Raw genomic sequence first — 26567 nt, 5'->3', positions numbered from 1 at the left:
CTAGTACTCTGGCAGATAATCAGGTATGCAGCTTACACTCATTCAGCAAGTTCCTAGGTATCTTGCACTCGGGCAGGGAACCTGGCAAACATCTAGTCTCCTAGTAAGCTCCCTGGCAGCTCCCTAGCATTCTAGCAGGCTCCTTGTAATGTGGATCCTGGAACACTGCTGTGGTTGGGTTAACTCAAGTTCCAACAGGGCAAGGTTGCTATCAGCAAACTCAGAGCTCCTGGGGTTCCTCCAGTAATCATCACTGTATTGGAGCTGCTCAGTGGACGTCTGTCCTGGTGCAGCACCATCCTTCCTGCATCGTAATGGGATGGAGTATCCTTTTCCCATATAGGAGCACCCTTCCCTACAGTCCTGCCATCACTAAGAGGAATAGTCACCCATTTCTCTTCCATTTCTTTCACTCTTTCCTGCTGGTCTCCAGATGTTTCCAGCTTAATGTCCCGCTGACTTCTTCACGTGTTCTGTAGGCCTGTCACCTGACACTAGCAGGGTGTAATCTTTTGGCCTGTGGAATAAAGGCTTCTGCAATTTGGAGACATAGTATGACTGTGATCACAACTCATTGTGTGGCAAGGGGATCGAGGAAGGTGGGTCAGGAGACACTTAAAGGTATTTCTCTCTCACTAAGAGATCCATTTAAGCCTCTGGTTTTAGAAGGGTGTGTTCCTACTCTGCCATTTTAATGGAAGTCTGCTTAGTTCTTCTATGAGCTGGAAACTGACAGGGAGCAGAAGTCCCACAGGCTGCGCCTTTCAGTTCTTGGGCAGTCAATCTGTTGGGATTCCGGGGGGTCCTTAGAAAGACGGGAAAGGAAAAACCTGAGTGGACGTCCAGCTAGCAGAAATAGCTTTGTTCTGAGATCCTACCCGGCCACAGGATCTGAACATGTCTATGTGAGCATCTGTCCCTATCAGCATGACCTCTGCCCTCATCCTCGCCGGGCCCTGACTACTCAGTTCAGCACTTGTCTTGAAGCACACCCGTGCACCAGTGGTAGAGTCAGTCACCGAGATACAGCTGAGCCGCTGGGGTACCCTGGTACACAGGCCACAGGGAGCGGGAACACCTGCCTGCTCCCTACAGCAGACAAAGTAGGAAGTGTGGCTTGTTCAGCCTTCTTTCCATTCCCTCTTCAGGACAGAGCTGACCAAGTGCCCTGCCCAAGCTCTGGCACGGTGATGCTACTCACCAGGGTCTTGTATTCGATCTGCTGCCGGATGAGCTTATCCTCACTCAGGGAGTAGCGGGCCTCTCCTGTGATGGCGTCGATGGGGCCCTTTTCCATCTGCTGCTTGATGGCACAGAAGAGGGAGAAGAGGGGCTCCCCAGCACACTCCTGCACGAGAAGAATCCCGCTATTTGAGCTCAGGGATCAAAGGTATGCAGGGCCATTGCCATTGGTCTAGCTTTCCTGGTCCTGCCTGCTTCTTGGCTGCCTTTCTCCATTTTTGTCCCTCCTAGCCACCTGTCCAGAGCCTGCCTTTTCTCTCTCCCTTTCTCTCCTCCTCTCTGCTCCTTCTCCCACCCCCACCACACCCTGCACTCTCTGTGAGCCAATTAAGAAGCGAAGTTGGTCCTCTGCAGCCCAGGACTGGAAGCCCAGCAGTTTGCTTGGCTCATCCACTGCCCGGGCACTCCCTCAGTTTATCTGTAGCGTTATGCCTTATGGGTCTGCCCTGGGACCCTTAACAGCTTTCATATGTCTGGTGCTAACAGAAAAAAAAAGGATCTTGGAGGGGAGAGGAAACTGGGAACTCACAGGTCACCTGTGTTCAGCTGAAAATGGGAATTGAGCATTTGAGACACTTGGAACCCTCTCAGTGGCACAGGGAGGAACTAGCTGGGCGAGGGGTTGTTTCTGAAGTTAGGACCAGACATGGGGCTCTCTTCAATTCAGTTCCCTGATAATAAATAACTGCATTTCTCAAGGGTTGGGTACATCGGGCTCTGTAAGAATGGCTTCCACACCTCATCACATCCTACCTTGAGGAACTTGTAGAGGAGGAAAGTGAACCAATTAGTCAACATCTTCTCAGCCACCGACTCCGTCCTGGTATAAGTAGTCGAGGGAATGGGAGAAAGAAGACAAGAAGTGGCTGGTCAGAGGCCATGGACTGTGTAGAGGGAGGAAGGACCTGCCACCATCTTACTGAACACTGTGTTTGGTAGCCTGATGCACAGCAGAGTCTTATGGCTTGCCAGGTCCTGGGGCTGAAAGCAGAGATTTTCTGCAAAATGGAGCTTGTCCTCTGGGCATGCACAGGCTCTGAGTGGGGTTTTCCTTGTGCTGTCCTATACCACTTCACAGTGATGACAGTGGTCTTCACCTAAGGTATCCAGTTGCTACTGACCATATGTGACTGCTGTACACTTGAAAGGAGGCCAGTGTGTCTGAGGGGCTGAAGTTTGTCCTCTGTATTTAGTGATTTTAGATTCAAGTCAAGATATGTGGCTGAAGATTTCCTGTTGGATAGTATAGCCTTAGAGAAACCTGGGAATGCACTGGCTGATGCATTCCTATTATATGTGTGTGTGTGTGAGAGAGAGAGAGAGAGAGAGAGAGAGAGAGAGAGAGAGAGAGAGAGAGAAGAGAAAGAGAGAGATGAGACAAAGAGAAGAGAGAAAGGAGAGAGAGAGAGGAGAGAGAGAAAGAGAGAGGGGAGAGAGAGAAAGAGAGAGAGGAGAGACAGAGGAGAGAGAGAAAGAGAGAGGGGAGAGAGAGAAAGAGAGAGAGAGGAGAGACAGAGGAGAGAGAGAAAGAGAGAGGGGAGAGAGAGAAAGAGAGAGGGGAGAGAGAGAAAAAGAGAGAGGAGAGACAGAGGAGAGAGAGAAAGAGAGAGAGGAGAGAGAGAAAGAGAGAGAGGAGAGAGAGGAGAGGGAGAGGAGAGGGAGAGGAGAGAGGAGAGAAAGAGGAGAGAGAGAGGAGAGAGAGGAGAGAGAGGAGAGAGAGAGAGGAGAGAGAGGAGAGAGAGAGGAGAGAGAGAGGGAGGGAGGGAGGGAGGGAGGGAGAGAGAGAGAGAGAGAGAGAGAGAGAGAGAGAGAGAGAGAGAGAGAGAGAGAGAGAGAGAGAGAGCAGAAAGCCGGGGGATACTAATTGGGTGGGGCATGGGAGAAAAGGTGGCATAGGAAGTTGGTCACTGTAGATCAGCTATTGCATATGGAGCCTGTCTAGGCTCATAGCATTGGCTGCCACACAGAGAAGAGGAGCACAGCTCATCCACAGATATGTTAACATCGTCCTATCTCAAGGACCACTGAGTTCTCCTAAAGAAAGCTTCTGCAGTGGCAAGGAATGCTTCTTTGAGTCTAGCCTGTGAATTTCATGTCGCGACTCAAGCCCGCTTATTGTTTTCTTTTCTGAAAGACACTGCCGTGGTGGCATGGCTGCTTTGAGCTGTACGCATTCAGGGGGTCGAAGCTTGTGCTGAGAGCATGGCCAGCTCCAGAGACAAATTAGCCCATCCAGACAGGTTTGGTGAATGTAAACACACAGTTGGTAGAAAATACTGATAACTGAAAGCCCCAGGTGTCTAGACAGATGCTGGTATTCAGGGAAGCCAGGGAAGAGAAATAGTGGAGGTTGGGGGCAGTCGGTGGCAAGAAAAGGCAGTGGGGGAGGGGACAGTGCAGGGCCACAAGCAGAAAACAAGGAGAGAAAACAGAGACCTGGAGCGAGACCATGAGACTGTGCCAGGAAATTGTCGGTGGGAGTGCTAGCAGGCAGCAGCAACCCTAGAATTATGCCAGTGGGTGGCTACACGGTGAAAGTAAAACAAAAATCAAAATGATCTACCTTGCCGTTGGCAGAGCGGTGGGATTCTCCTCTGCACTGGAGCCTTTTGCAGCTGTGCAAACAAGTGCCCCCTCCCCACCAGAAAAAAAGCCCTAAGCAAATTATTCAGAAAGCTAAGTGTATCTATCTGCCAGATATAGGGTGAGCACTACTGAGGCCTAGAGTCTGACCCACAGACCATAGGGAAGTGGAGTGGTCTGGGCAGAGAGCTGCATGTGGTGGTCTCCATGGTTTTTTTTCTAACTGCAGGTGTACTATAGCTGCCCATTGGGTCAACAGCCCAGGAGAGAAATGGTCACCCATCAAGTGGATGCAAGCACAGAACGGGGGTGGCTGTGTTTTCTAACCAGCACAAAGTCACAGGGTAGGCAGGCTTGACACTTGTCTGACCTTGTGGGTCCTGGAAGCATGTGGCAGGAAGCACGTGTTATTGTTCACATGAGATTCCACTCCCTCACAGGTTCATGTGTTTAAACACCGGGTCCCCATCTGGGAGTGACACTGCTTTAGAGGGTCATGGAACCTTTAAGAGGTGGGGTCTGGCTGGAAGAAGTAGGCCACAGACCACATCACCATAATGGACTGTATCTCTTTGAACTGTGAGCCAGAAGGAACCACTCCTACTTTACTTTGCTTGTGTCAGCTGTTTGGTCACAGTGATGAGGAACCCTGACAGCATCTAACTTCATCTAGCAGTGAATCCTGAGCGGATGGCAGGGGCCAGGACCTGTTTGCTGGGCTGTTGCTGAGTCAGCTGTCCTGAGAAGACTTTCACTTCCTGTTTCCGAAATTGTAAAACATGTTCCAAATGGGTTAGCTCCCTGTTAATATGTAGATTCCTAACAGGTCTGGGAGGGGCCCCAGGGGCTTCATTTCTATGGTCTTCTATGCTACTCTTGTTGCTGGCCCATTGGTAGCCTGAGGTTCTTTTTCTACTTTTAGTCCTGGCCTAGGTGAGGCCAGGCCATGGCCTAACTGGTTTCTCATACAGAATTACAGGAGGAAACGGTACAACTCAGAAAGCAGACTGTCAGGGGTATAACAAAGAGCAGATATGGGGCGTGCGGGGCTGTAGGCACCCAGGAGATGGGTAGGACTGGCCTCCCACAGGCGGTGTGTCACCCTTAGGAAACATAGCTGATCCCTTTGCAGCTTTCCTGTTGTGCGTGAAGGGCTCCACGGGCCATATGTTAGGACTGGGCTGCGGTCAGGGGTCCTCTGACCCTGGCTGGTCACCACAGGCCTCTCTCACCTCCTGAGTAGCAGTTTGGGGTGGTTCTTGCTCTCCAGGTTCCTGTCAATGAGGTCAGCCAGTAACTGCTTCAGCACATCCGTGGCGTACTCTAGCTTGCTCTGGAGTACCGTCATGATGAGCGAGGCCACGTTCCCTCGGTCACGCATGGAGAAGCTGCGCTGAGACTCAAGGGTGCGGATGAAGGAGAGTAGAAACACCTTGTTGTTGATGAGCTGGGCGAAGAGCTTCAATCCTTTCTCCACACGCTCCTGTCGGTAGCCTGGGACCTGCGGGGGAGATCCAGCATCCTTACGTGAGCTTCTGCGTGGCCCGTTGGCTGCCCCACAGAACAGGCTTCCACGCGCTCTATCCCAGGCACAGCTGATCTGGCTAACACAACCAAGTCCTTCTCAGTTGTCAGGCATGAGGCCTAGGATCTGTTCAACGTCCACAACTGCCCACATAGTAGGTCTGTACCTACAGTTTTGGCACACAGGCACTAAGACCAGAATTAGCCACCGTTCATAAGAGGTAGCAATGGCATTTGAACTCACTTTGCTAGACTCTGCAGGCTGAGCTCTTCCCTGCTGGTAATGCAGATCCAATGAGGATCCTGTGCCCTAGTCTACCTCCTAACCCTCTAGTGGTTTGAGAGGCCACAACTGCTATAGTTTGTGTCCTGCCTAAGGGATTACCAGGCCTGGGTTCCCAGCTAAGCTAACACCCACCCCTCCCATCTCCAACTGCCAAGGTCCTGTGGTCAAATAAGCAAGATGACTGGATTTCCCCTGGACTCTGCCACACCCACTCTGTAAGTTTGTGCAAGCTCCTTTATCTCTTTCTTAGGGCTCTCAACTGAGCTACTTTAGGGGGGGGGCTTTAAGGAGCGCCCTGATGTTCCTCACCCAGAGGAGGACAGGGTAGGTAACTTAACCTTCCTCCCTGCAGGGTAGGGTTTTTGGGAAATTCCATGTTAGCTACTTAGCTGAGCACAGTGGGCAGCCCCTGAGATGTTCAGAATGGGGCACAGCAGCCCTGTTCAAAGGGACCTCAGGCTGCCCAGCCTGCCCAGCAACAGTGGGCAGATGGATGGATGCACTGTATCCCTGAGGAGGAATGACCTACTACTAGCTATGACAAAGTGACAGATGCTGTGAACACTCGGAATGAAAAAGACAGACACTAGAGTGGCATCGCTCTTCACACAGCAGCACTTAAACACTGTTTGGGACAGGGAAGATAACTCAATGGTAATTGGAAAGTCGTTTTCTCAGGCACTTGGGAGGGGCACACAGGACATCTAGAGAGCTGGTACAGTCTGCTGCTTGATCTGAACAGTGGCTCAATCGGTGGAACAGGTAGGCTTTCTTGGGGATGCATCAGTCACTGGGCTGAGCAGTGTGTATGTGCATCACTCTGCATGTTGGTTTCAAAGAAAGCTACTCTTGGGAACTCAGCCACAGACTTGGCCCTCACGGGCAGCCTTCTTTGAACACTGAGCAGTGTTTGTCCTCTTGAGTGCATGTTGAGTCCTGGGGGTATGTTGAGGCAGGAGGGACAGCTAACACAGGTGCAAAGGCAGCAACCGAAGGGCTATGTGCCAACCTCCCAGGTCTTTGAGAAGGACTGTCATGTGTGTCACAGTAAAGAATGTGGTTTCAAAGTTGGTCAAGCTTGAGTTGAATTTTATCACTATCACTCACTAGTTGTCAATTTCTTCACCAGAAAAGTACAGCTGTTGGAAAATCAAATATGCATATGGACTTTATTCTATGCCATGTCCTGTTTGGACTGCTGTAGATACATTGGCTCATTTAATTCACACAACACTCTAGGATGCAGGTTCTTTTTAGGATCTCTGGGGCCACATGAAGACACGAGCTTTTTCAGGATCCCAAGACAGAAGCCTCCAAGCTAGGCCATGAACCCAAGCAGTCAGTACTACATCCCACCCTATCCAGAAGCCATCACATGGGCCCAGACAACGCATGAGAGGTCTTTTTCACTGACTACCATGCACAGCTGACTCACAAAGGGCAGCTATTGTATCCTGCTTCCTCCTGAGGTTTCGACTGGCAAGGACTGACAGAGGCAGGCAAGATGGCCTGTTGGCCCCAGGTCACAGAAGATAGTGGAAACAGTCATCCTCCATGTGACTCAGAAGCACCAGTGTTCTGGATCCAGGCTGAGGCATGGGCAGCAGGCTGGTGTCGGCTGGAAGCCGAGTCCCCGGCTCCTCTGCAGAGGGCACAGTAGGCCTCCATCTGCTCTGCATGGCAGAGGTATTCTGTGAAATTTCCTGGCCACAGCATTCTGGTGGGGCTGGTGGAAGCCTGCCTGCACCCAAAGCAAATCCTTTGTCCTTCCTTTGGAAGCAGTACCAGTCCCAGGAAGGACAATTCTCAGACAGAAGAGAACGACATAGTCAAGAGGATACAGCAGGTACCAGCCAGGACAAGCTGGCAGCTCATCTTGGCCATCATCAGAGCCCTACCTGCTGAGTCCCAAGAGGACCCAGCCTTGGCTTCCCTTATACCTAGCTCTATTGGTTTCCCCAATTCCTGGTGGGCTGTTGCAGTGCTGGCAAAAGATACACTGTAGCCTCACTTTGCCACAGCTCAGGCATTCATCTACCACCACCATCTCCTTCTTCTTGATTTCCTCTCCAGACTTGTGACTTACTCCCTCCCGCCACCCCCATGGCCATGGCCCTTTCTCCTCACCACGAATCCTCTGCTACTTAAAGTCAGGTTAACAGATGACATTGCTTCCCCGGGCCCTATGTGCAGTTCACAGTATGTGCATGCTTTACATGAAGCCCTCTGATGGTCTTGAGTAGGACAGTTGGGATCCTTTTAGTTTCTCAGAGAAATGACCACACTTGTCCCCGGGCCACCCTACTGCTAATGGGCGGTCCTGGATACTCAAACCCAAACTCCCCACCTATCACCATGGCTGCCTCACTGTTGCATTCAAGGGCTGTCTGGAGCCAACTCAGCCTTCTCCCTGCAGCCTTCTCAGGCACAGGGAGCCTCTCAGCTGATCAGGCTGTGTGTCAAGGGAAGGGATGGCCACAGACAGGTTTGGTAATGCAGCATACAGAGAGGACACTGTGCCAGCTGCATGGCACCCCATGCCGTGAAGACCCACTGTGAACCTTCTGTGTGGGCTGCTCTTGCATCTTAAGAATATTTTTTTATGTCCATGGCCAGCAAGCCTCTGGTGCCCAAGGCAAGACAGTTTTGGCCAGCCTCCTGCAGGAAAGGTACCATGGTCAGCAACCCGGGCTCTGGAATTAGAGAACACAGAAACTGGGTGTGGAAGAGAAGGCCAGCCTCCAGAGTCTACTACCTAGGCTACAAAATGAGAATGTGAGAGTCTGTGTCATAATGTTCTATGAATGTTAAATAAGATAGCGTACATGAAACAGTTGGCACGCACTCGCTATGCGCACACACTCGGCAGCGGTTTACTACCTGCCTCTGCAGGACCCCGGGCTGCTGTATTTTTGTCTCTGTTCACCAACAGTTTCTAGATCATCTAACACTCATCCCTCTCTGTCCTGGTGATAAAAGCAGACACTTTCTCTCCACCTGATAGAGAGTGGCGATGGAAGACAAGCATCTGGAAAAAGGGTATCCAGCACCCCCCTTTCACAGCCTGCCACCCCTCCCCACCCTGGCCAGAGTCACTCTGAAACCAAATATTTTTTACTGTCCAGATGGTTCTGCACTTTAGTTGAATTTTGTGCGTATAAAACTGGATAGTAAATTTTAATTGTAACCCAATAGGTTAGAATTTAGGAGCCAGTGATGGGTCAAAACCAGGAGTGCGTGACTGACTGTGTGTGTGTGTGTGTGTGTGTGTGTGTGTGTGTGTGTGTGTGTGTGTGTAAAGTTCTGGCATGTGCCTAGGGGCAGAAAAGTCTCTTCCTCAATTGTCTGCACTTGTCCCACGTGGCCTAGCAATATATCAGCTCAAGAGGACCCCCGCCCTTCACCCTTCCCACTGTGGTCATGTGTTCCACGAAACTGAAAGGTCGGAAAACACTGCCTTCACCAATCGGGTGTCTCCACACTCTGAACAGCAAGAAGAAACTTTCCATACCAAGAATAGGTTAGAAACCAGCAAAATAAGAGTCCACACAAGACCAAATAAGGTTCACAGTCCCAGGCTAATGTAGGGATGGTGAATTTGTGACATGGACTTAACCCCCCCCCCCCCCCACTTAAAAGTTATGTGCTTTTAGACTTGGATTTAGACTTGAGAGTTTGAACTAGTGGAATAAGGAAAATAACTCTATATACCTTTCCTGGTTGAATTCTTACATTATTCTCCCTGATGCCCAGACACAGGACATCACTCCCTTTGCTAGCACTATTGATTCCTTTCTAGTACAGACAGACAGACAGACAAACATCCTTTTACTCAGTTGTTTCCTACACTGATACTCTAGCCCAGGGTCCCCACCTGGTAGGAAGTCAGACCATAACAGCAAAGCAAAGGATTTATCTACACAGGAGCAATACACTCGTGCAAATAGACAGTGGCCTATCTGGTTACCTCCTCGACCTCTCTGAACTAGTGTTCTTTTATGTCCTGAGAATCTGGTATTTGGTTGCAAATTAAAGTGGGACTGAGAAAAGATGAAAGGCAGGAAGAAGAGTAGAAAGGGGGAGAAGCAAAGATGAGGAGTCCAAATAAGGTGATGGGTAAAGTAAGTGTCCTGAGACACCTAGTATCTTTGTGCATAAATATATGGCACGTGTATAAATGTGCATGCGTGTGTGCATGCACATGCATGCACATGCACACACACACACACACACACACACACACACACACACACACACACACACACACATTGATAAAGACTAGAGGTTCACAGCCAGAGAGAATGTGGGGACACTGCCTATATTTCTCAAAGTGCTTTGTGGTGTGTATCAGCCAGAGCGGCAAGAAGAGTTTCTCCAAGATGGAGATGCTCGTTCTCTCATTACAGAATTCGCATACAACCACACATGCACGCACATATGTCTGCATCATTGAACAAGAAAGTATGGAGAAATATGAGTGCTATAAGCATCATTATGACTAAGCAGTGTGTGCTGCCATGGGACACAGCGTGATGCATCCAGACAGATCCCATGAGGACACTGTCTCTAGCAACAGTATCTACAACTAGGAGCAAAGGGTTTGTTTCCATTATGCGGACAATGTACACCTTGAGTTCCATCTTGTTTTCTGTTGTTGCCTCGTCTGTACATTCTGCTTCCTCCTGATGGTAAGCAGATACACAGGACACCCGAAGTTCTGGTGTTCAGGTGTGCAGCCAGAAGGAAGCATGAGGTCTGACAGCCTGGACTCTCTTCTGGCTCTGTCCCCAGCAGCTGTGCGTCCTAGCCACCCAGTGGGCTCCTCTGCCCACTTACTTAGCTCACCTGTAGGATGTGTTTACCTACTCAGAGGGCTCCGGGGAAGGTAGATGGCCGAATGCACGAAAAGTACTTAAAGCCAAGTAGGCACTTTAATGGCTGTCAACTTCTAATGATCAGCCCCAGGATGCTTATTTCACCCTGTTTTCCTTGCTTATCACTTTTCAGTTTTCTCTGGTATTTGTAAGCCAATCCAAAGGCCTTTCAGAACACAGTGTAATTTGAACATATGCACAAGTGACATATCGTGCTAGACAGTAAGTCAGCTAATGTTTTCAGAAGATGGGGGTCCCTGATGCCATTACCACAGTGGGGGTTTTCTCATTCCCACTTCCACCTCCCTTCCTCATGCATCACTTGTCTTTCCTGAGGAAGCATCACATGGTAAAGTCCCTTATATAGTTACTGAGCACCAATTAATTAGTAAAATCCTTTATGCTGTGGTTTACTAAATCTAAATCCACGAACTACCCACGTTTATTGGATACATACATATACATACACATACACACACACACACACACACACACACACACATATATTTGTGTATACTTTGGGTTGGTTTGAATGAATATGGCCCCCATAGTCTCATATATTTAAACGCTTGGTCCCCAGCTAGTGGCCCTGTTCAGAAAGGATTAAGATACAGGGCTTTATTGGAAGAGACGTGAGAGCATGGGTGGGCTTAGAGGTTTCAAAAGCCTGTGCCATTCCCAGTTAGATCTGTTTTATAGTTGTTGCCTCAAGATGTGAGTGCTCGGCTAATGCTCCAGCGCCGTGCTTTCCTGCCTGCCGCTGTGCTCTTCACCTTGATGGCCATGGACTCACCCTCTGAAACTGTAAGCCCAAAAAACGCTTTCCTCTATAAGTTGCCTTGGCATAGTGTCTCATCACTCAATAGAAAACTAATATATATATATATATATATATATATATATATATATATTTTTTTTTTTTTTTTTTAAAGACTCTTTTCTACCCATTCAATCCTGTAAGGGCTCTAGGAGGCCCTAAAGTCCTACTAACAAGTGTGTTCTGAGGTTCCCTGGCTTGGCCCTATATCCACAAGAGACCGGTTAGTGTTTATAAGCTGGGAGACCACAGGCAAGAGGTACTGCCTCCATGGCCTCAGTTTCCTCACTTCTGAATGAGAATGATGGGTTTGTTGGCCACTGGCACACTGCCCTGACATAACAGGAAGGGATGGGCACTGATTTTTACCTCAAGGTCCCGTAGCACAGGGTGGTCTTCAATCCCCGGGAACAGCACTCGCATGGTGTAGGTTCTGTAGTCCAGGAAGGGAATCCCAGCTCCATCCAGGTCACTGGTTAGCTCATGGATATCTGTCTGTAGCTCTGCAAAAGCTGGCACAAAGAGAAGCCCATGAGGAGCCTTGGATGACAGCTCCGTGAGTAAAATGCTTGCCTTGCAAGCATGAAGACCTGAGCCTGATTCCTACCACTCTTGTAAAAATACTTTGCTGGGCATGGTGGTACACACTTGTCATTCTATCAGTCAGGCCATGAAGACAGGAGGATCCTGGTACTCACCAGCCAGTAGCCTACCCAACTTGGAAAGCTCCAGGCCAGTGAAAGACCCTATTTAAAAAATAAAGGTGGGCAGATCCTGAAGAGCAATAGCTGAGAATCCTGTGAGATGCTGGACAGGGCCAGCCCAAGTGTTACCACTCTGAGAACGTTCAGTGCCCACACGCAAGCCCCCAGAGGTGTGATCTGTAGACCTGTGCCTGCATGAGTGATGGATCTAGATGGCATTAACATGAGAGAAAGTTGGTCTGGGGCCTCATGTCTTTCAAACAGTAGTAGGTGGTAAGGCTGTCCCCAGACCTGTGATGCCATTGGGATCAGAAGAGGAAGGGCTCTGTTTTGTAAAATGTGTTGGAAAGGGGAGGAGGGCGGGGCAGGAGAGGGAGGTAAGCCTGTGCTTAGTGCTGCACTTTGAACTGGGTTTCCTTAGCAAATCCAAGAAGAGTTTCTTCCAGTTAAAAAATAAATAAAAGGAGTTTGAGCATCCAATTCTGGATCATGTCATTCTCAGAAGCCAAGCAAGGCTTGGGTAGAGGGACTGTCATGCTAACCTATTTCTTCTGCACAGATATGAAGAGGAAATGAACCTTTTCCTTCCTGCCTCAATACGGTGCTATCTGGTAGGGCATTATAATTGTCTGTGAGGGCCCCACTTGGCCCCTAGGGAAAATCTGGCATGAAATATAGCCCAGAGCCAAAGCCGTCATATTCTATCCTGGGCACAATGCCCCCTGAGGCTATCTCCTGCCACCTCAGAGGAGCAGCTGTCAATCCAATTAAGCTGTGGATTCTCCTTGGTTCATGCTCACACATATAGCTGTTGCATACATGCATGCACATACATGCACACACATTAACACGAGTACTGGCACACCGTGACAAAGAACAAGTCATAGTTGCTGCCTAACCAATTTATTTTCATTTATATAAACTTAGGACTAAGTGAAAAAAAAAGAATAGTTGGTGGGTTCAGAAAAGATTCATAGGCCCAAAGTAGCTCCAGGGACATCAAAAAGCAAGGCTGCGGCACAGTGGGATATGAGGATATGTGAACATGACACAACTATTCTGAATTGTGTACACAGTCCTGCCTTGCTCTTCCCGCTGACTGTGGTAGAGCTAGCATGAGGTCCGTTGGTTTCCAAGGGCTCTGATGCCAGGAAAGCCCCACAAATTTCCCGGAAAGGACAGGAGCTAAGTTGGACACTGGCAGACCTGCAGCCTCTTCTGGTTTTCCCCTCCTAGCGACCCTGTCCCATCTTGTTCTATTACGTGGATACTGGGGTTCTTGCTATATAGGGACACCTGAGACAGAAACCCTAATGCTTCTAAACATACTCTGGTGCATTCTGTGTATAAAGGGAGCCTGGAGGCCTCTTTGGCATGCACTGTCAGCAAAGCCTAACAAACATGTATTGATGGCTGATCTTAATTGCTAGCTTGAGTGGATTGAGAAGTGCCTAAGAGATTAGTGAAGCACATCTCTGGGTATGTCTATAAGGGTCCTTTAAGAAACAATTAGATAGTAGTTACCAATGTATTGACTCATCATTTGACAGATCTTTAATATGATATTGCTGTTGGAAGGGAGTTTATGTATGGAGCGTGGGTCTACTATAGGTAGATCACTGGGCTTGGGGACTGTCCTTGGGACCATATATTCCCCTGACCCCTTCCTGTTTCTGTTGCTTTCTGACAGCGGTCAGTTGAGCACTCCACATGCTCCTCCTCATCATCCATGATGAACAAACCCTCTGAGACCATGAGAAAAGAAACCTGGTTGGTTCTGTTGCGCTACTCAATCGCGGCAATATACACTGACCAACACGCTGGTGCATGCTCAGAATAAAGAACACATAGCTGTGTTTGTGTGAGTAGGTGGATAGGTATACATGGGCAGGAGTGGGGCACACCCATGTGTGTGCCTGTTTTGACTTGCATAAGAGTGTGCAAGCACACGTGTGAGGGTGCTGAGTAGAAACGTGTGTTTGCACATGTGTGTGCCAATGTATCCCAGGCTTGGGTGTGGGCTGATATCTTATAAGTGGGCACGTGGGTAGCTTCCTGGCTGACAGTGAACTCTCCACACAAACCCTTGGCCTGGGCCCCGAGCTGCCTCATAAATATGCAGCAGCTGTCTTGGCAACCTGGAAAGTGCCTCCGCTGCCAACCCTGTGTGTCCTTTGCTGTAAGATGGCTCCTTCCATCCCCGGAGCACAGCTGTCATCAGCCAGAAGCCATGGTCCCCTGTGGGACTCCACAGGTTTCTGCCTGCTGAGCCTTCCTTCCCTGGGGAGCTTCTAGAGAAGGCTGGCATCAGTCCCCTCCCTTCCACAGCTTCCTCCCGATTGGGCTGTTTCCGTGACCAGGAGGAAGAGGAGGGAGTCGGGGTTTGATGTGTCTGCAGTTTCCTTTAAGCCACCACGCACCTCCGACATTCAAAGCCTCACGCCTGCCACACATAAGAGAGATTCTAATCACTACACCTAATTAGAGGGAAGAGTACATTGCAGAGAAAAAAAAATTAAGCAGTGTAAATATAATAAAAGGCAGTAATTAACAGTCCCACAAGGCAGATGCCAGGATGACAGCTGAAGGAGGCAGAGATGGGATGGAGCCTGGCTGGTCCCCATCAAAAGAGGAAAAGCTTCCCCAGAGGGAATCCGCATGATGGGAGCCCAGGTAAGGGGCTGGATTAACACTGGGTACATATTACCCACAGAGAAATAGCTCAGCTCCTTCCTCCTGGGGTGGCTTATAGAAGGATACCCCGGGGTTATAAGCTGCCTTCTTGGGCCTGACACTGTTGATTTCCCTTCATGGTGACTTGTGTACATTTTTCAAATACAAGCTGTGAAATGCATGTCCTTTGAAATCACAGATCAACCCTACAGAATCCCCTGCCTGCTGACGGGGGAGAACTGCGGATTGCTTGTATGCTTCAAGACCTCCGGGTCTTCCCTGGAAGAGACTACAAACTCCCCTCACCCCCAAGCCAGAGTTTTGAATCTGGACACTGCTCTTGGTGTGTAAATGATCCCAGTAGCATATCTAGTAGGAGTAAGGAGAAAGCCACAAGGCGGATCGCTAGACAGGATTCTGGCCTAGGACCCTGGCTGAGCTCAGAGACTGGCAAAAAGATTCTGCAGGTAGAGTGCCCAGCCTGTGGGAGAGCCCATTGCATCCCAGTTTGCTAGTTGATGAGTAGGAGGAACTCACACATATGCACACATCCCCATACTCACAAGTGCATACATGCACACACTCAGCCTCCATCACTGCCTGCTGTGACCTTACCTGCTAGCTTGTAAATGAAAGACATAAACACACATGTATATATATATATAACTATCACTCCCTGCAGGCCTACCTGTTGGCTAATGTACTTACATATACATACATGACCTTCAGCATTGCCAAATGCTGCCCAGAAGGGTTGGTGACATAAAGGGGCACATGTGTACACATACATACATACACACACAATGACTTACATCTGTTTATATGCATATATAACCTCTAATACTACCCACTGCTGCCCAGCCTGCATGCTTGCATAGGATAGGTGCACATGTACACACACACACACACACACACACACACACACACACACACACACACACACGAGTCCAGCACCAGGCAATAGCCCCTGCACACTCAGTACCTTCCTTGCACTCCAGGGCCACACGGGACTCAAGGTTGTCCATCTGCATCTGCAGCCGCTTTAGTGTGAGGTCACTTTCTCGGGACTTGCGTTTGTAGGCGATGAGCACCGCCACAATGAAGATGATGAGGAGGCCACCAGCCACTGCAATGCTGACGATGGCGGGCAGGCTGAGTGGGCTGTCTGGGGCTATGTACACCATCCCAGGGGAATACTCCATGCCACCCACCCGTGCCTGTGGACACAGAGAAGAGAGGGATGGTAGCAGAGCAAGCTGGGGAAGGGTTCACGGCCAGCAGGAAAACAGGAGGAGCCCTCCCCATCAGAAGACACATGAGAAAGCACGGACTACAGAGGCCGCTCCATCCCCTCACTCAGGAGGACACTGTCAACACAAGGACACTGCTCACAACTGCAGTGTAGACTCAGTGTAATAGCACCGACTGACTACCCTGAGAATCATCCTGCCATCGGAGTTGGGAACTAAGACAGAGAAATGGTACCATGGACCACCCTCTCTTGGACCTAACACACAGTTTATCACTTCGTTGTTGTACCACCCAGGACAGAGGGAGTGGCCATATAAAAGAAGCTGTCTAGTGGGGCAGGAAGATGGAAGCAGGTCTGGGGTGAGCTGGAAGGAAGGCTCACAGAGGACAGGAAGTGCTGTTAGAAGTCTCTGGTAGTCTCCATGTGGCTGAGCCATTCTCACCCGGCACCCCTCGTGCCTGCTCCACATACAGTGGGGTCCCAGTAGCCTCACCATCACTTTGTGCCTGCCGATGAGGTTCGGAGACTCGCAGAGCAGCTGCACGTCTGACACTGTCACGGTGCACGGCTTCTCCCCAACCAGCACGGTGTAGTTCAGCTTCACGTTGCCTCCAGCCACGGGCGGGATCAGGTTCTTGCCCTGAGCGACAAGAAAGTCCCCATCCCCAACCTGGAGTCAGGACCACAGATGCTGGTGGCTGCCATGGCCTCCTACCCAACAGCCCATCTTATGGATGAACTAGGAAAGAGGCCACCATCAGCAAGAAGTCCAAAGAACTGGTACATGTATTAGATATGGCGTGTTATGAGTCTGGTCCCTGGGAGTGTAAGAGACAAGGAGATCTTTAAGATGTAGGACTTAATGGAAGATCATGAGGTTCCCTTGTTACATGTGCTCACGAGAACCAGGTCTGGTATTTTGTCTTTTGTTCTCCAGAACAACGAGGCATGCTAATATTTTCTTCTCCTTTATAAGTATCCAGCATCAAGTATTTTGTGACAGTAACAAAAAACAAATCAGCACACTATATAAACTAGTGTCCTCTCATTTTCCCAGTAAGAAATCAATAACTGATAATTAAAGTGCCATGAAAAAAGTTTATCTGGAATACCTTTAGGATGATGGGAGTGCCGGGCTTGAGCTCCAGGATTCCCGAGGGACCGAAAGCCTCAAACACAGGGTTAGGGTAGTAGGTGAAGTTGGTCTTGTTGAGAATTAGCAGGGACTGGACGTTGTCCAGGATGAAGCCAAATTCTTCGGGCCTCTCGGTGAGATCCGACTGGTGGTCAGGATCCAGGGCAAGGGCGGGGGCCTGGCAGGTCATCTCAGTAGCGTTCAGGACCTCACAGATCTGCAGGAGTCAGAGGAGGAGACAATGAGAAATATCTCCACACTGGAAGTCCCAGTGGCTGTCAATGTCGCATGGGGTTGATATGGAAGGGTTATGGAGGATGGAGCCAGGTTCATTCTCTTGGCTACTCTTGGATTCCACCCTGTGGCTGTCTCCCAGCTCTGGCCTTGCCCAGTGTGAATGCGATAGTGACTAGGTAAACTGGGTAGGAATGGTGGGAGTAAAACCCCACGCACTGTGGAAATAATTGATCTCTCAGGCTTATAGCCCAGACAGCTGTAAGTATGTTCAATGCAACTCCTCTATCCCGCCATCCCAGGACTTGGAGGTATCCCAGGCCATGGACTCACATTGATGTGCTCTTTCCCTCCATGCTTGGCACGGATCTGGGGGTTCTGTATGAGGTCCAGGTGAGTTCCCCAGACAGCGATAGGTGTGTTCCCACTGCCCAAAAAGAAAGAAAGGAGTGTGTGAACAACCCGCACAGGAGATGTAGTGGCCATGACGACAGTGGTCATCAGGATGAGCCACGACGGTAAGAGTGAGGGGGCACAATTGTGTCCTTGGAGACAAGGATGAAAAGCTGACCTCAGCAACAAGGAAAAGTATCTCAGAAGCCCAGAGGGAGGACAGTGGTGACCAGATGTCCACGCTGTCCCTGGCTGAGTTGTTTGTAACACGTACATCTCATGGAAGCCAGGGACAGCATGGCCCTTTAGTTCTCTGAGGCTCCCAGACTTGAGCCAGCTGTTTCAGCCCTGGCATCTCCTCCCCTATCCCTCACCACTCTTGGTCTTGTTCTAAATGGTCCCCAGCAGAACCTCCAGTGTCCACGTACAATCTGTTTTCCATGGCAACCATGCTATAGACTTCCTCCTTGGTGGCTTCAGTCCAACTGAGACCTATAAAAGCCATAGCCAAGGTAACGGCACCTCTTCTGAGAGTATGGGCGTGGCATGCTCTGAGCCTGTTGTCTCCTGAGCGCAGGTCACAGATGGGGAGGACTCAGGTGACTTAGCTCAGCGTGGCCTTTCAAAGGATGATGCTATGCTCTGTACCCAAGATGACCGAGAAACTGGTGGGGACGGTGAACAGGCCTGTGCTTGGCTATGTCCTCCTTGGACTAGAGTGAACAGTGACCTGATTGCCAGTCACCAGAGTGCCACTGACCAACATCCTGCTGTCTAAAGCAGAGCCTTGTAGGTAAATCACTTCTAAGCTTAGTAGCTAAGATTCTTTGTCCATTACACTCGCATGCGTTTCTATCCATCTGTTTACTTTCCCATCTTTAAACTTCCCGTTATTTCTCTTTCTCATTGAGTGTGTCTTGCAGGCACTCATGTGCTCACACACACACACACACACACACACACACACACACACACACACACACTTCCAGGTGTGCCTGCAGGATTCTTTCCACAGATGAGTTTCTGATATCTAGCCTGAAAATAACCCCACCATTTGTCCCCAAACAACCTGGGCAACTTACAGGAAGCTCAGATATCTCATCCTCAGATTTCCTTAACCTAAGCAAAAATGCTGGCAGTCCAGAATGTGTGTCCAACCTCTCTCATGGCATGAGTGTGACTTGGGGCACTGCCGAGTGCCAGGAAGATGACACCTTTATTTCTGTGACAATATGAAGGGAAAGTGAATCCAACAAGGCCATGAATGTCTCAGAGTATCACTGCCTAGCTTCCTGATGGGGACACAAAGGGCTGTGTCACCTTCCTGAGTCACCAGGCTCTGAAGCCAATGCCCGGCATGGCTCTGACAGACTGCTTCCCCTTCAGGGCTTAGCTAAGGACGGCCAGTACCCTTTCTCATCCCAGCAGCCAGGCTGGTTCTCTGTAGTCTTCAAGCAGAAGGTGGCCAACTATTTCTGTGAAGGGCCGGGCAGCAAATATTTCAGGCTCCACCGGCCATATGGTCTCTGTCACAATTACTCAACTCTGTGCAGTCATGAGAAAACAACTGTACACAATACAACCAGTGAGTAGAGCTGTGTGCCAATAAAATTTTATTTATAAAAATTCAGGCAACCAGTCAGCTATGGCCCTTGGGTCCTTGGTTTAAGTTTAACCCTCTAGATTAGGCTTGCCCCTGCAGAGCAACTCTTTGTTCTGTCTTCTCTAACTTCTCTAGTCCTGGGCCCCTTCCTGGGCAGAATTGACTGTTGGGAGCACTGAGCAGGGGGCAGGTGGGTAAGGTCATGTGTTGGGTAAGCAACATGGATTGAGTCTGTTCCTTCCCACCCTAAGTCTTCACTGTGTTCTCCATGCACCCTAGCACAGCAGCTTCCCAATGACCCCGAGAGGCGCTCACAGAAAGGACAGCCCCCCTGGACTCTGCTCTTCCTGATATGTCCTCTAGGCTTAGCAAAGTGGCCACAGTCAGGGGCCTGCAGCTCCATCTCTCATGAGAGGTGCTACACTCCTACACCCTAGAGACCGTGTACTCCCGTGGTCCCCAGGAAAATCCTCAAAAAGAAAGGAGGACCCATGGCTTGCCCAGGTGAACTACTGAAGTGAGGGACCCCTTGCCTGGGTTCTTCCTATGGAAGCATCTCGTGCCTTCTTCCACCTTCTGTGTCACTCTGCTTAGAGGGTTTGTGTAGGATATTGGAGAAGCAGCGAGGAATAAGGACCAGGCTGTGCCTGGCTGAGTCTGTTATACGAGAGGAACGGAGGCAAGCAGACAACAGGGGCAGTGAGGGGAAGACTGGGAAGAGGCCTGTCTCCCAAGTCACTGGGGTTATAGGCTCATGTCACCAAGCCTGGCTTCTCTTGAGCTTTTGAGAGCTGAGGAAGAGACACTAAGGCCCAGAGGCACGAGAAAGTTGTGGGGATGGGTCCTCCTACCTGACAATGCTCCACTCTGGCTCAATACGGACGATGGTGGGGTCCTCCACATACTGAAAGACCAGGTCCTGGCGTATCCTGGCCCTGTCCACCTGCACAGTCACCTTCATGTCCAACACCTCATCTGAGGATGTAGTATTACAGATAATGTAGGATGGAGAGCGCCTAGAAGGGAGGGTAGAACATAGGTTCCTAGGTACCAAGATGAGCAGTGGTCCCAGGCCAACCCCTTTCTTGGTGCATCTCAGAAGTAAGGGGTGGGCACAGCCATAGAGAGAAAGCTCATGGACCAGGCACAAGGACCTTTGAAAGGCTCTTCTGAGTCTACCTTTCAAAGAGGCCTGTTCGTTGGGCTGCCCCAGTTTTCATAAGGATCTAGCTATGTAAGTTGATGAGGTTCCTTCCTCCACGTCTCATTCCCGGCCTGCAATGAGAACCCTGCGAAGTGGGTTTCGCAGACATTGGCCCCTTGACACATCCTCCCTGTGACTCTGAGCCATGATCCCTGGCTTATAGCTCTCAGGTCTGTGACTGTGCTTGCTGCACTGAGATGGAGCTCTGCCTCTGGCCTCTTACGAGTCTCAGCCCTTCTGTAGTCGCTTTGCTCAAATTCATCCTTACCATCTTCAAAAGAATGCAGCAATGTAAGACCCAGGCTGGTCTGACTTTCAATCTGCCATAGCTCTTGTAGGAACTCTCTGAGGTCTTTGGCATTCCTTAGATGGGCTCCCTCTGGCCCCTATCCAGGCTTCTGTCTGAGTAAAGTGTATTCCTTTGGGCTGCAATGCCTAGCTGGGCAGAAGGCCTCTTGCCCTTGTTGGCTCAGTCTTGGCCTTCTGACATCACCTGCTCAGAGCAAGTTCTGGTCCTGAAGGAGCATCAGCTGCCAGTCCTAAGCTGGATGCTCACTGGTGGCCCCATTCTTTGCAAAGGGTACATCCCAGGATACCAGGCTGAACTGTGGACATCAGCAGGACACCTCCCCCACCCCCAGGGAAGGCAGGGATCCTATCTACTGTCCTCCACCAAAGAGAGAAGAGTGTCAGCTTTTAGAGGGACTCACAAATGTCAGCCTGGGAAAGGGGTGGATCCTATCCACCCCACATTTCCCTCCCAGGTGCTTTACCTGCCTAGCCCTTCCCCCTGGACCCAGGAGTTACCTGTGGAAAAGGCAGGGCTGGCTCCCGAACATCACCACCACGTTGCTGCCTGCATTCAAGTTGGTGCCTGTGATGGTGACCTGTGTCCCCCCAGACATGGGTCCCCGGCTGGGCTTCAGATCCGCGAGAGTCAGAGTCTGCATAGAAAAGAAGAGGTCTGAGGCATGCTGGGACAGGCCAAAGAGTGTGTGACAGGCTTTAGGCAGTGTCCCATGGCCTACTGAGGAACTGCCATCTAGAATCCACTCATATGGCCTTGGCAAGGCATTTTGTATTCTTGTGTGAAGAGAGCTTACATCTCTACATGAATCATAGTAGCCATGCTAGCTGCTGTGTACTGATTTTTAAAAGAAGATTTATTTATTTGTATATTTGTGTATATGAGCACTCTGTTTGCATGTATGACTGCATGACAGAAGAGAGCACCAGACAGAAGAGGGCATCAAGTTTCACTATAGGTGCTTGTGAGCCGCTATGTGATTGCTGGGAATTGAACTCAGGACCTCTGGACCAGCAGTCAGACTTATGCATATCTATAAATTACCCAGTCAATGATTTTTTTTTTCAAAAATGGCTGTCATTACCTAGTTCACAGATGAGGTTTAGAGATGTTCACCAAGTTTTCCAAGGTCACACAGCTAAAAAGTACTGTGGCTGAGACCCAGCTCCTGCACTCTGGTCTCAAGCTACTTCTCCAATAAACGGCCTCCTGTTGTTTGAGAAGGGGCCCTGCCACACCCCAAGGGCCCAAGTGGCCAGAGCATGGGATGTGTGAAGACTGTGCCCAAGGAAGCTTTCAAGGCTTGTCAAGCCCCCTGCCCTGACTAGAGGTGAGGAGCCAGCTGGGGTGGGGGCTGGGAGCAGAGCCCCAGACAGCAAGGGATTTGGAACTGCAGTTTGTTCTTTCATTAGCATTTTAATGGAAAAACTTTCCCTGGTCCCAGGTGAGAAGCCTGTATCTGCATTTAAATGAAGACTTCTCCATCCCTTTCTCCTGCTACAGCCCAAAGAACTCTGTACTGAAACCAAACCGGCTGGGTTCACACTATTATGGTTACTCTCCTGCAGGTAGTGTCCTTTGGGAGCCAGCAAACCTACCCAAGCACCATGTACCCAGATCCCAGACTGGGGACCCTAGAGACCCCTGGAGACACTCCCTGACCTTGGCTCCAGTGTTCCTCAGCTCAGTTGGAAATGCTGGCTTTGGGGCTGAACAGGCAAGGATGAGGACCTTTAGGTATCATGCTGTGTGATTGTGATAAAAACAGGCAACTTCTCTGGTCACATGATTGGGAACTGGGCCCTAAAGTGGTTATCTCCAGGGCCCATGACAGTTTTCTTGTTCAGAAAATTATAGTAATCTGCTATTTCCAAAGGGTGGCTTTGCCCCACTGGCCTCTCCAGAGAAGACACACTGAGTCTGTCTTCTGGTGTCCTGTGTCCCTGAGAGAGATTTAACAGCAAACCCCTGGAAGAATGGGTGCTTGCCGAAAGCCTCAATACAGTGGTGTTGATGCACTGGCTGGAAGGGGTCTGCTCTGGGTGGGAGAGGGTGTTATGGAAACATGTTTTAGACTTGTGAGAAACTATTAATTATTCAAGTCATGCTTCATAAATATTTCACGGTGGGTTTGCACGGGAAATCAAAGTCTGAATTATTTGCCAGCTTTTCACTTGGCTCCGTGAACCAACAGGCTAGAAGGGGAGGGAGGAGGAGACGTCCCAGCAAGGAGAGCTCCTGGGACAGAGCTGGTGACTGACCAGAAGCACGGAGCATGGATCTGGGCCTTTTGTAGCTTTGACACCTCACTGAGGGCTACCCAAGTTTGTCCCTGAAGTGGGAGGGTGGGACAGAGAGTAAAGCCTGGGAGAGCCTTCCATGAAATTCAGCGAAAGTGTTAGGGGAGGAAAAACCCATTAGCAGAGAGGAAGGCTGGAAACACCACCAACTGTACAGGCACAGAGGCATCAATAGGTCATTATAACACTAATGCTTCACCCCTCATTTGTGTAGGTTTGAGCCCCTGGGACACATGAAACTGAGTGGAGGAGTAAATGTAATAGGGAAGGTGTGAGAGAGCCCAAAGGACCCCCAAAACCTGTGAAATGAGACGTAGAAGCCACACAGTGGGCTCTGGGCTAAACTTTTCTGCAGGCCCCAAGCAGCTTCTGCCCTTGGGTGTGTACCATTTTCTAATGAGCCATCTATGTCCCTGCTTCTGCAGCTATCCACATCTGTCCAATTCCTGGTCCCATGGATGCACAAGAGTCTGGACATCCTTGTGGGTGCTCGCTGATGCTCTGCTATAAGCCCTAGCCTTGGCACCAGGAAGGGTCTCTCAACACACCCCGGAGCTCTAGAACTCGCTAGAGGAGCCTTCTGGGGAAAGATACCCCAGGACTCCAGTGGAGAGGCCTTTTAGGGTGCTGCTTAAGAAGTGTTCTCTCTGTACATATAGCAGAGTGTCGTTAAAGGTGTCAGGGGTTGGCTCTCTCCCATGGCGTGGGTCTCAGGTTGGGTTAGGCAACTCTGCACAACTTGTAGAGAGCATGAATTTTGGTTCAAAGGTTGGCATGGACTAGTGCTTCTTTTCCATCACTTGGCCCTAATAGGCTGCTTTGCCAGGCCTCAGTAGATGAGGAGGAGCTCGGTCCTAATGGGGTGGACTGGTGGTGGTCTGAGGACAAGGAGATGGGGAATAGAGGGAAGACAGTGGGAAGGAGGGACCAGCAGGAGAGAAGGGAGGGCTACGGATGGGATGTAAAATGAACATATAAATTAAAAATAGATATAAAAAGAAGAAGAAGAAGAAGAAGAAGAAGAAGAAGAAGAAGAAGAAGAAGAAGAAGAAATGCTCTCTCCCACATGCCACCTAGCTGAAGGGAAGGCAAAGAGGGCTACAGGTCACTCAGAAGCATGATTAGAAGGTGAGTCTGCCTTTTCCAGTGGCCCTGCGCAACCCTGCTTTTTATTCCCACTGGAAAACACCTAGCCTCTCCGCCCCTAAGTAAAAATTGGGTAGAGGAAGGGGCTGGGGTGCCCAACATTCTTCCTTCCTGAATATATATCTCAGAAGATGTATGTCACCAGGCTATTTCCTTAGAAGGACCTTTCAACTAGGAAAGTGACATAGGTCATTGAACAAGGGACCCAGTGGATCAGGAAGGTGCTTGCTTTGCAGCAGCTACATTCGTTGTTCCTCACGGCCTCTCTACTCCTACTGTCCTCCTCTTCCTCCTCCTCCTCCTCAGACTGCTTTTTCCTCCTCATTCCTGTCTTTTGGGGTGAGTCCATGGGGTCAGTTTTATGATAGGGAAAACACCTGTCAGGCACGAGCCACACGAAAAGTGAGAGACCAATTTGGACACGCCCTGCCTTTCCATTGCTTCTTCTGTGAAACTTTCTCTAAAGACCCCGGATTCAAGCACAACTTGCTCCATGGTGGACACAGTCCTGTAGGCACACCTGGGCTTTCCTGAGTGAGAAAAACTGGGTGAGTTGGTAAGAGGTTATCAGTAGAAGAGCAGGAATAACCAGGAGAAAGGAAGGAAGGAAGGAAGAAGGGAGGGAGGGAGGGAGGGAGAGAGGGAGGGAGGGGGAGAGGAGGGAAACTTTCTAATGTCAGCCACATGGGTTCTTTAGAAGCTGTACAATAGGAAATGGAAAGATCAAGGCCAGGAGATCAGATGGCTTTGCAGGTCTAGAAAGTTCAAGAGGGAATGTGAGTAATTTTCAGTGATTGGGCTGAGGCCTGGGTGAGATTACGGGAAGGGAACTGGTGAGTGGAGAGATGGGAGGTGAGGGCAGGGTGTGAATAGGTGACATGGGGGGGCTGCAGGTGGGAATAGGTACAAGACAGGTGAAAAGTGGGCCAAGAAGGTCACGATTGGATAGTGGGAGGGCAGGAAAAGATGACTAGTTGCTCATGATAGGATGGTGGTGGCATGCCAGGCACGGCAGTGATGGTGGCTAACAGAGAAAATAACACCACATGGGATGGAGACTTTATGATCTTCACCATATTTTGAAAGAGATACAAGTATCATTTCCGTATTACAAGCAAAGAAATGGAGGCACAGAAAAGTTGACCACCTTGTCTGAGTTCTGACAACTAGAAAGAGGCTGAGCCTAGGTGTAATTCTCAGGAGTTACCATGCTGTTTGGCCATATAATAGACACTGGGAACCAAGGGCTAAATCGGCTTTCTGGGACCCATACAAGGAGGCACAGCAGTAGAATCTAGGTCTTTGCTCCTACTCTGTTCCCGTGGGGCTCCCATGAACATGGGTGGTGGGGTGGAAGCCCTGCTCTGCAATGTGGGCCATAAGGTTTGCTGTGGCGTGCACCCAGCCAGGCCCTTGGCATCCAGGACTCACCATGAAGTAATAGAGCTGTGAGGAGCGGGCCATGAACTCAGGCCGGCACACAGCCACACAGATCTCCACAAAGCCTGCGTGCTGGCTGGGCTTCGCCTCTCCCATCTCACACACGATCCTATAGGAGGAAAGGAGATGCCTCATGAGCCACGGGACTTCCAGTACGGCTTAGCTCCGCAGCAGAGCCCAGGGTGCTGACCTGCATGAGCTCAGCAAGTGGAGCCAGAACTCAGATCTGGCCTGAGGTTCTCAAGTCTCTCCTTGTGAGAACTTGCTTCCAAAGGTTGGATGTGTGTCTTAGTGATGTGTGTCTGCTGTCCCAGCTTTTAAGCCACGAGAGGAGACATTTTCCATGTATGTATAGGGGGAAAAGTTTGGTATCATTACTCGTGCAGGTGTGTGTGTGTATGTGTTACAAATGAGGAAATGGAGGCCCAGAAAAGAAAGGTTAGGCAACTGGCCCAAATATTTATATGTTTAACATCAACCCTTGTATCATGGGGTTAAATCTATGGATTAAATCAACTACAGATCAAAACTACTGCAAAGTGTTACCTGTATTAAATATGTACAGGCTCCTTTTAAAAATATGTATTTATTTTTATTTTATATGCATGAGTATATGTTTACATGTATGTATATGCACCACGTGCATGCCTGGATACCATGGATATGAGAAAAGAGCACAAGATCTCTTGTAACTGAAATTACAGATGGTTGCTGGGAACCAACTTGGGTCCTCTGCAAGAGCAGCAGGTGTTCCTAACCACTGAGCAGTCTCTCCAGTGCCCAGGCTTACTTTTTTTCCCCCTCATGATATCCTAAACAAAACAATAGAATGACTATTCACCTAACATTT

General features: G+C 49.7%; 1 protein-coding gene across 1 annotated transcript in view; it reads right to left on the bottom strand.

Annotated features, from left to right (window-relative positions):
* PLXNA4 (plexin A4) overlaps window positions 1-26567 on the bottom strand; it is a 452691-nt gene that overhangs the window by 36166 nt on the left and 389958 nt on the right. The window contains exons 14-24 of the mRNA XM_084784426.1: window positions 25709-25826; window positions 21332-21468; window positions 20172-20336; window positions 17658-17751; window positions 17068-17307; window positions 16449-16595; window positions 15686-15920; window positions 11696-11838; window positions 5058-5326; window positions 1996-2062; window positions 1202-1348 (exon numbers count right to left, since the gene is read on the bottom strand). Coding sequence (XP_084640552.1) covers window positions 1202-1348; window positions 1996-2062; window positions 5058-5326; window positions 11696-11838; window positions 15686-15920; window positions 16449-16595; window positions 17068-17307; window positions 17658-17751; window positions 20172-20336; window positions 21332-21468; window positions 25709-25826 — 1762 coding nt within the window. The remainder of the gene's footprint in view (window positions 1-1201; window positions 1349-1995; window positions 2063-5057; window positions 5327-11695; window positions 11839-15685; window positions 15921-16448; window positions 16596-17067; window positions 17308-17657; window positions 17752-20171; window positions 20337-21331; window positions 21469-25708; window positions 25827-26567) is intronic.

The sequence above is a fragment of the Acomys minous genome (genome assembly GCF_964271855.1).
Source record: "Acomys minous genome assembly, chromosome: 6".
NCBI lineage: Eukaryota > Metazoa > Chordata > Mammalia > Rodentia > Muridae > Acomys > Acomys minous.
This window is presented reverse-complemented; position numbering and strand designations above follow the sequence as displayed.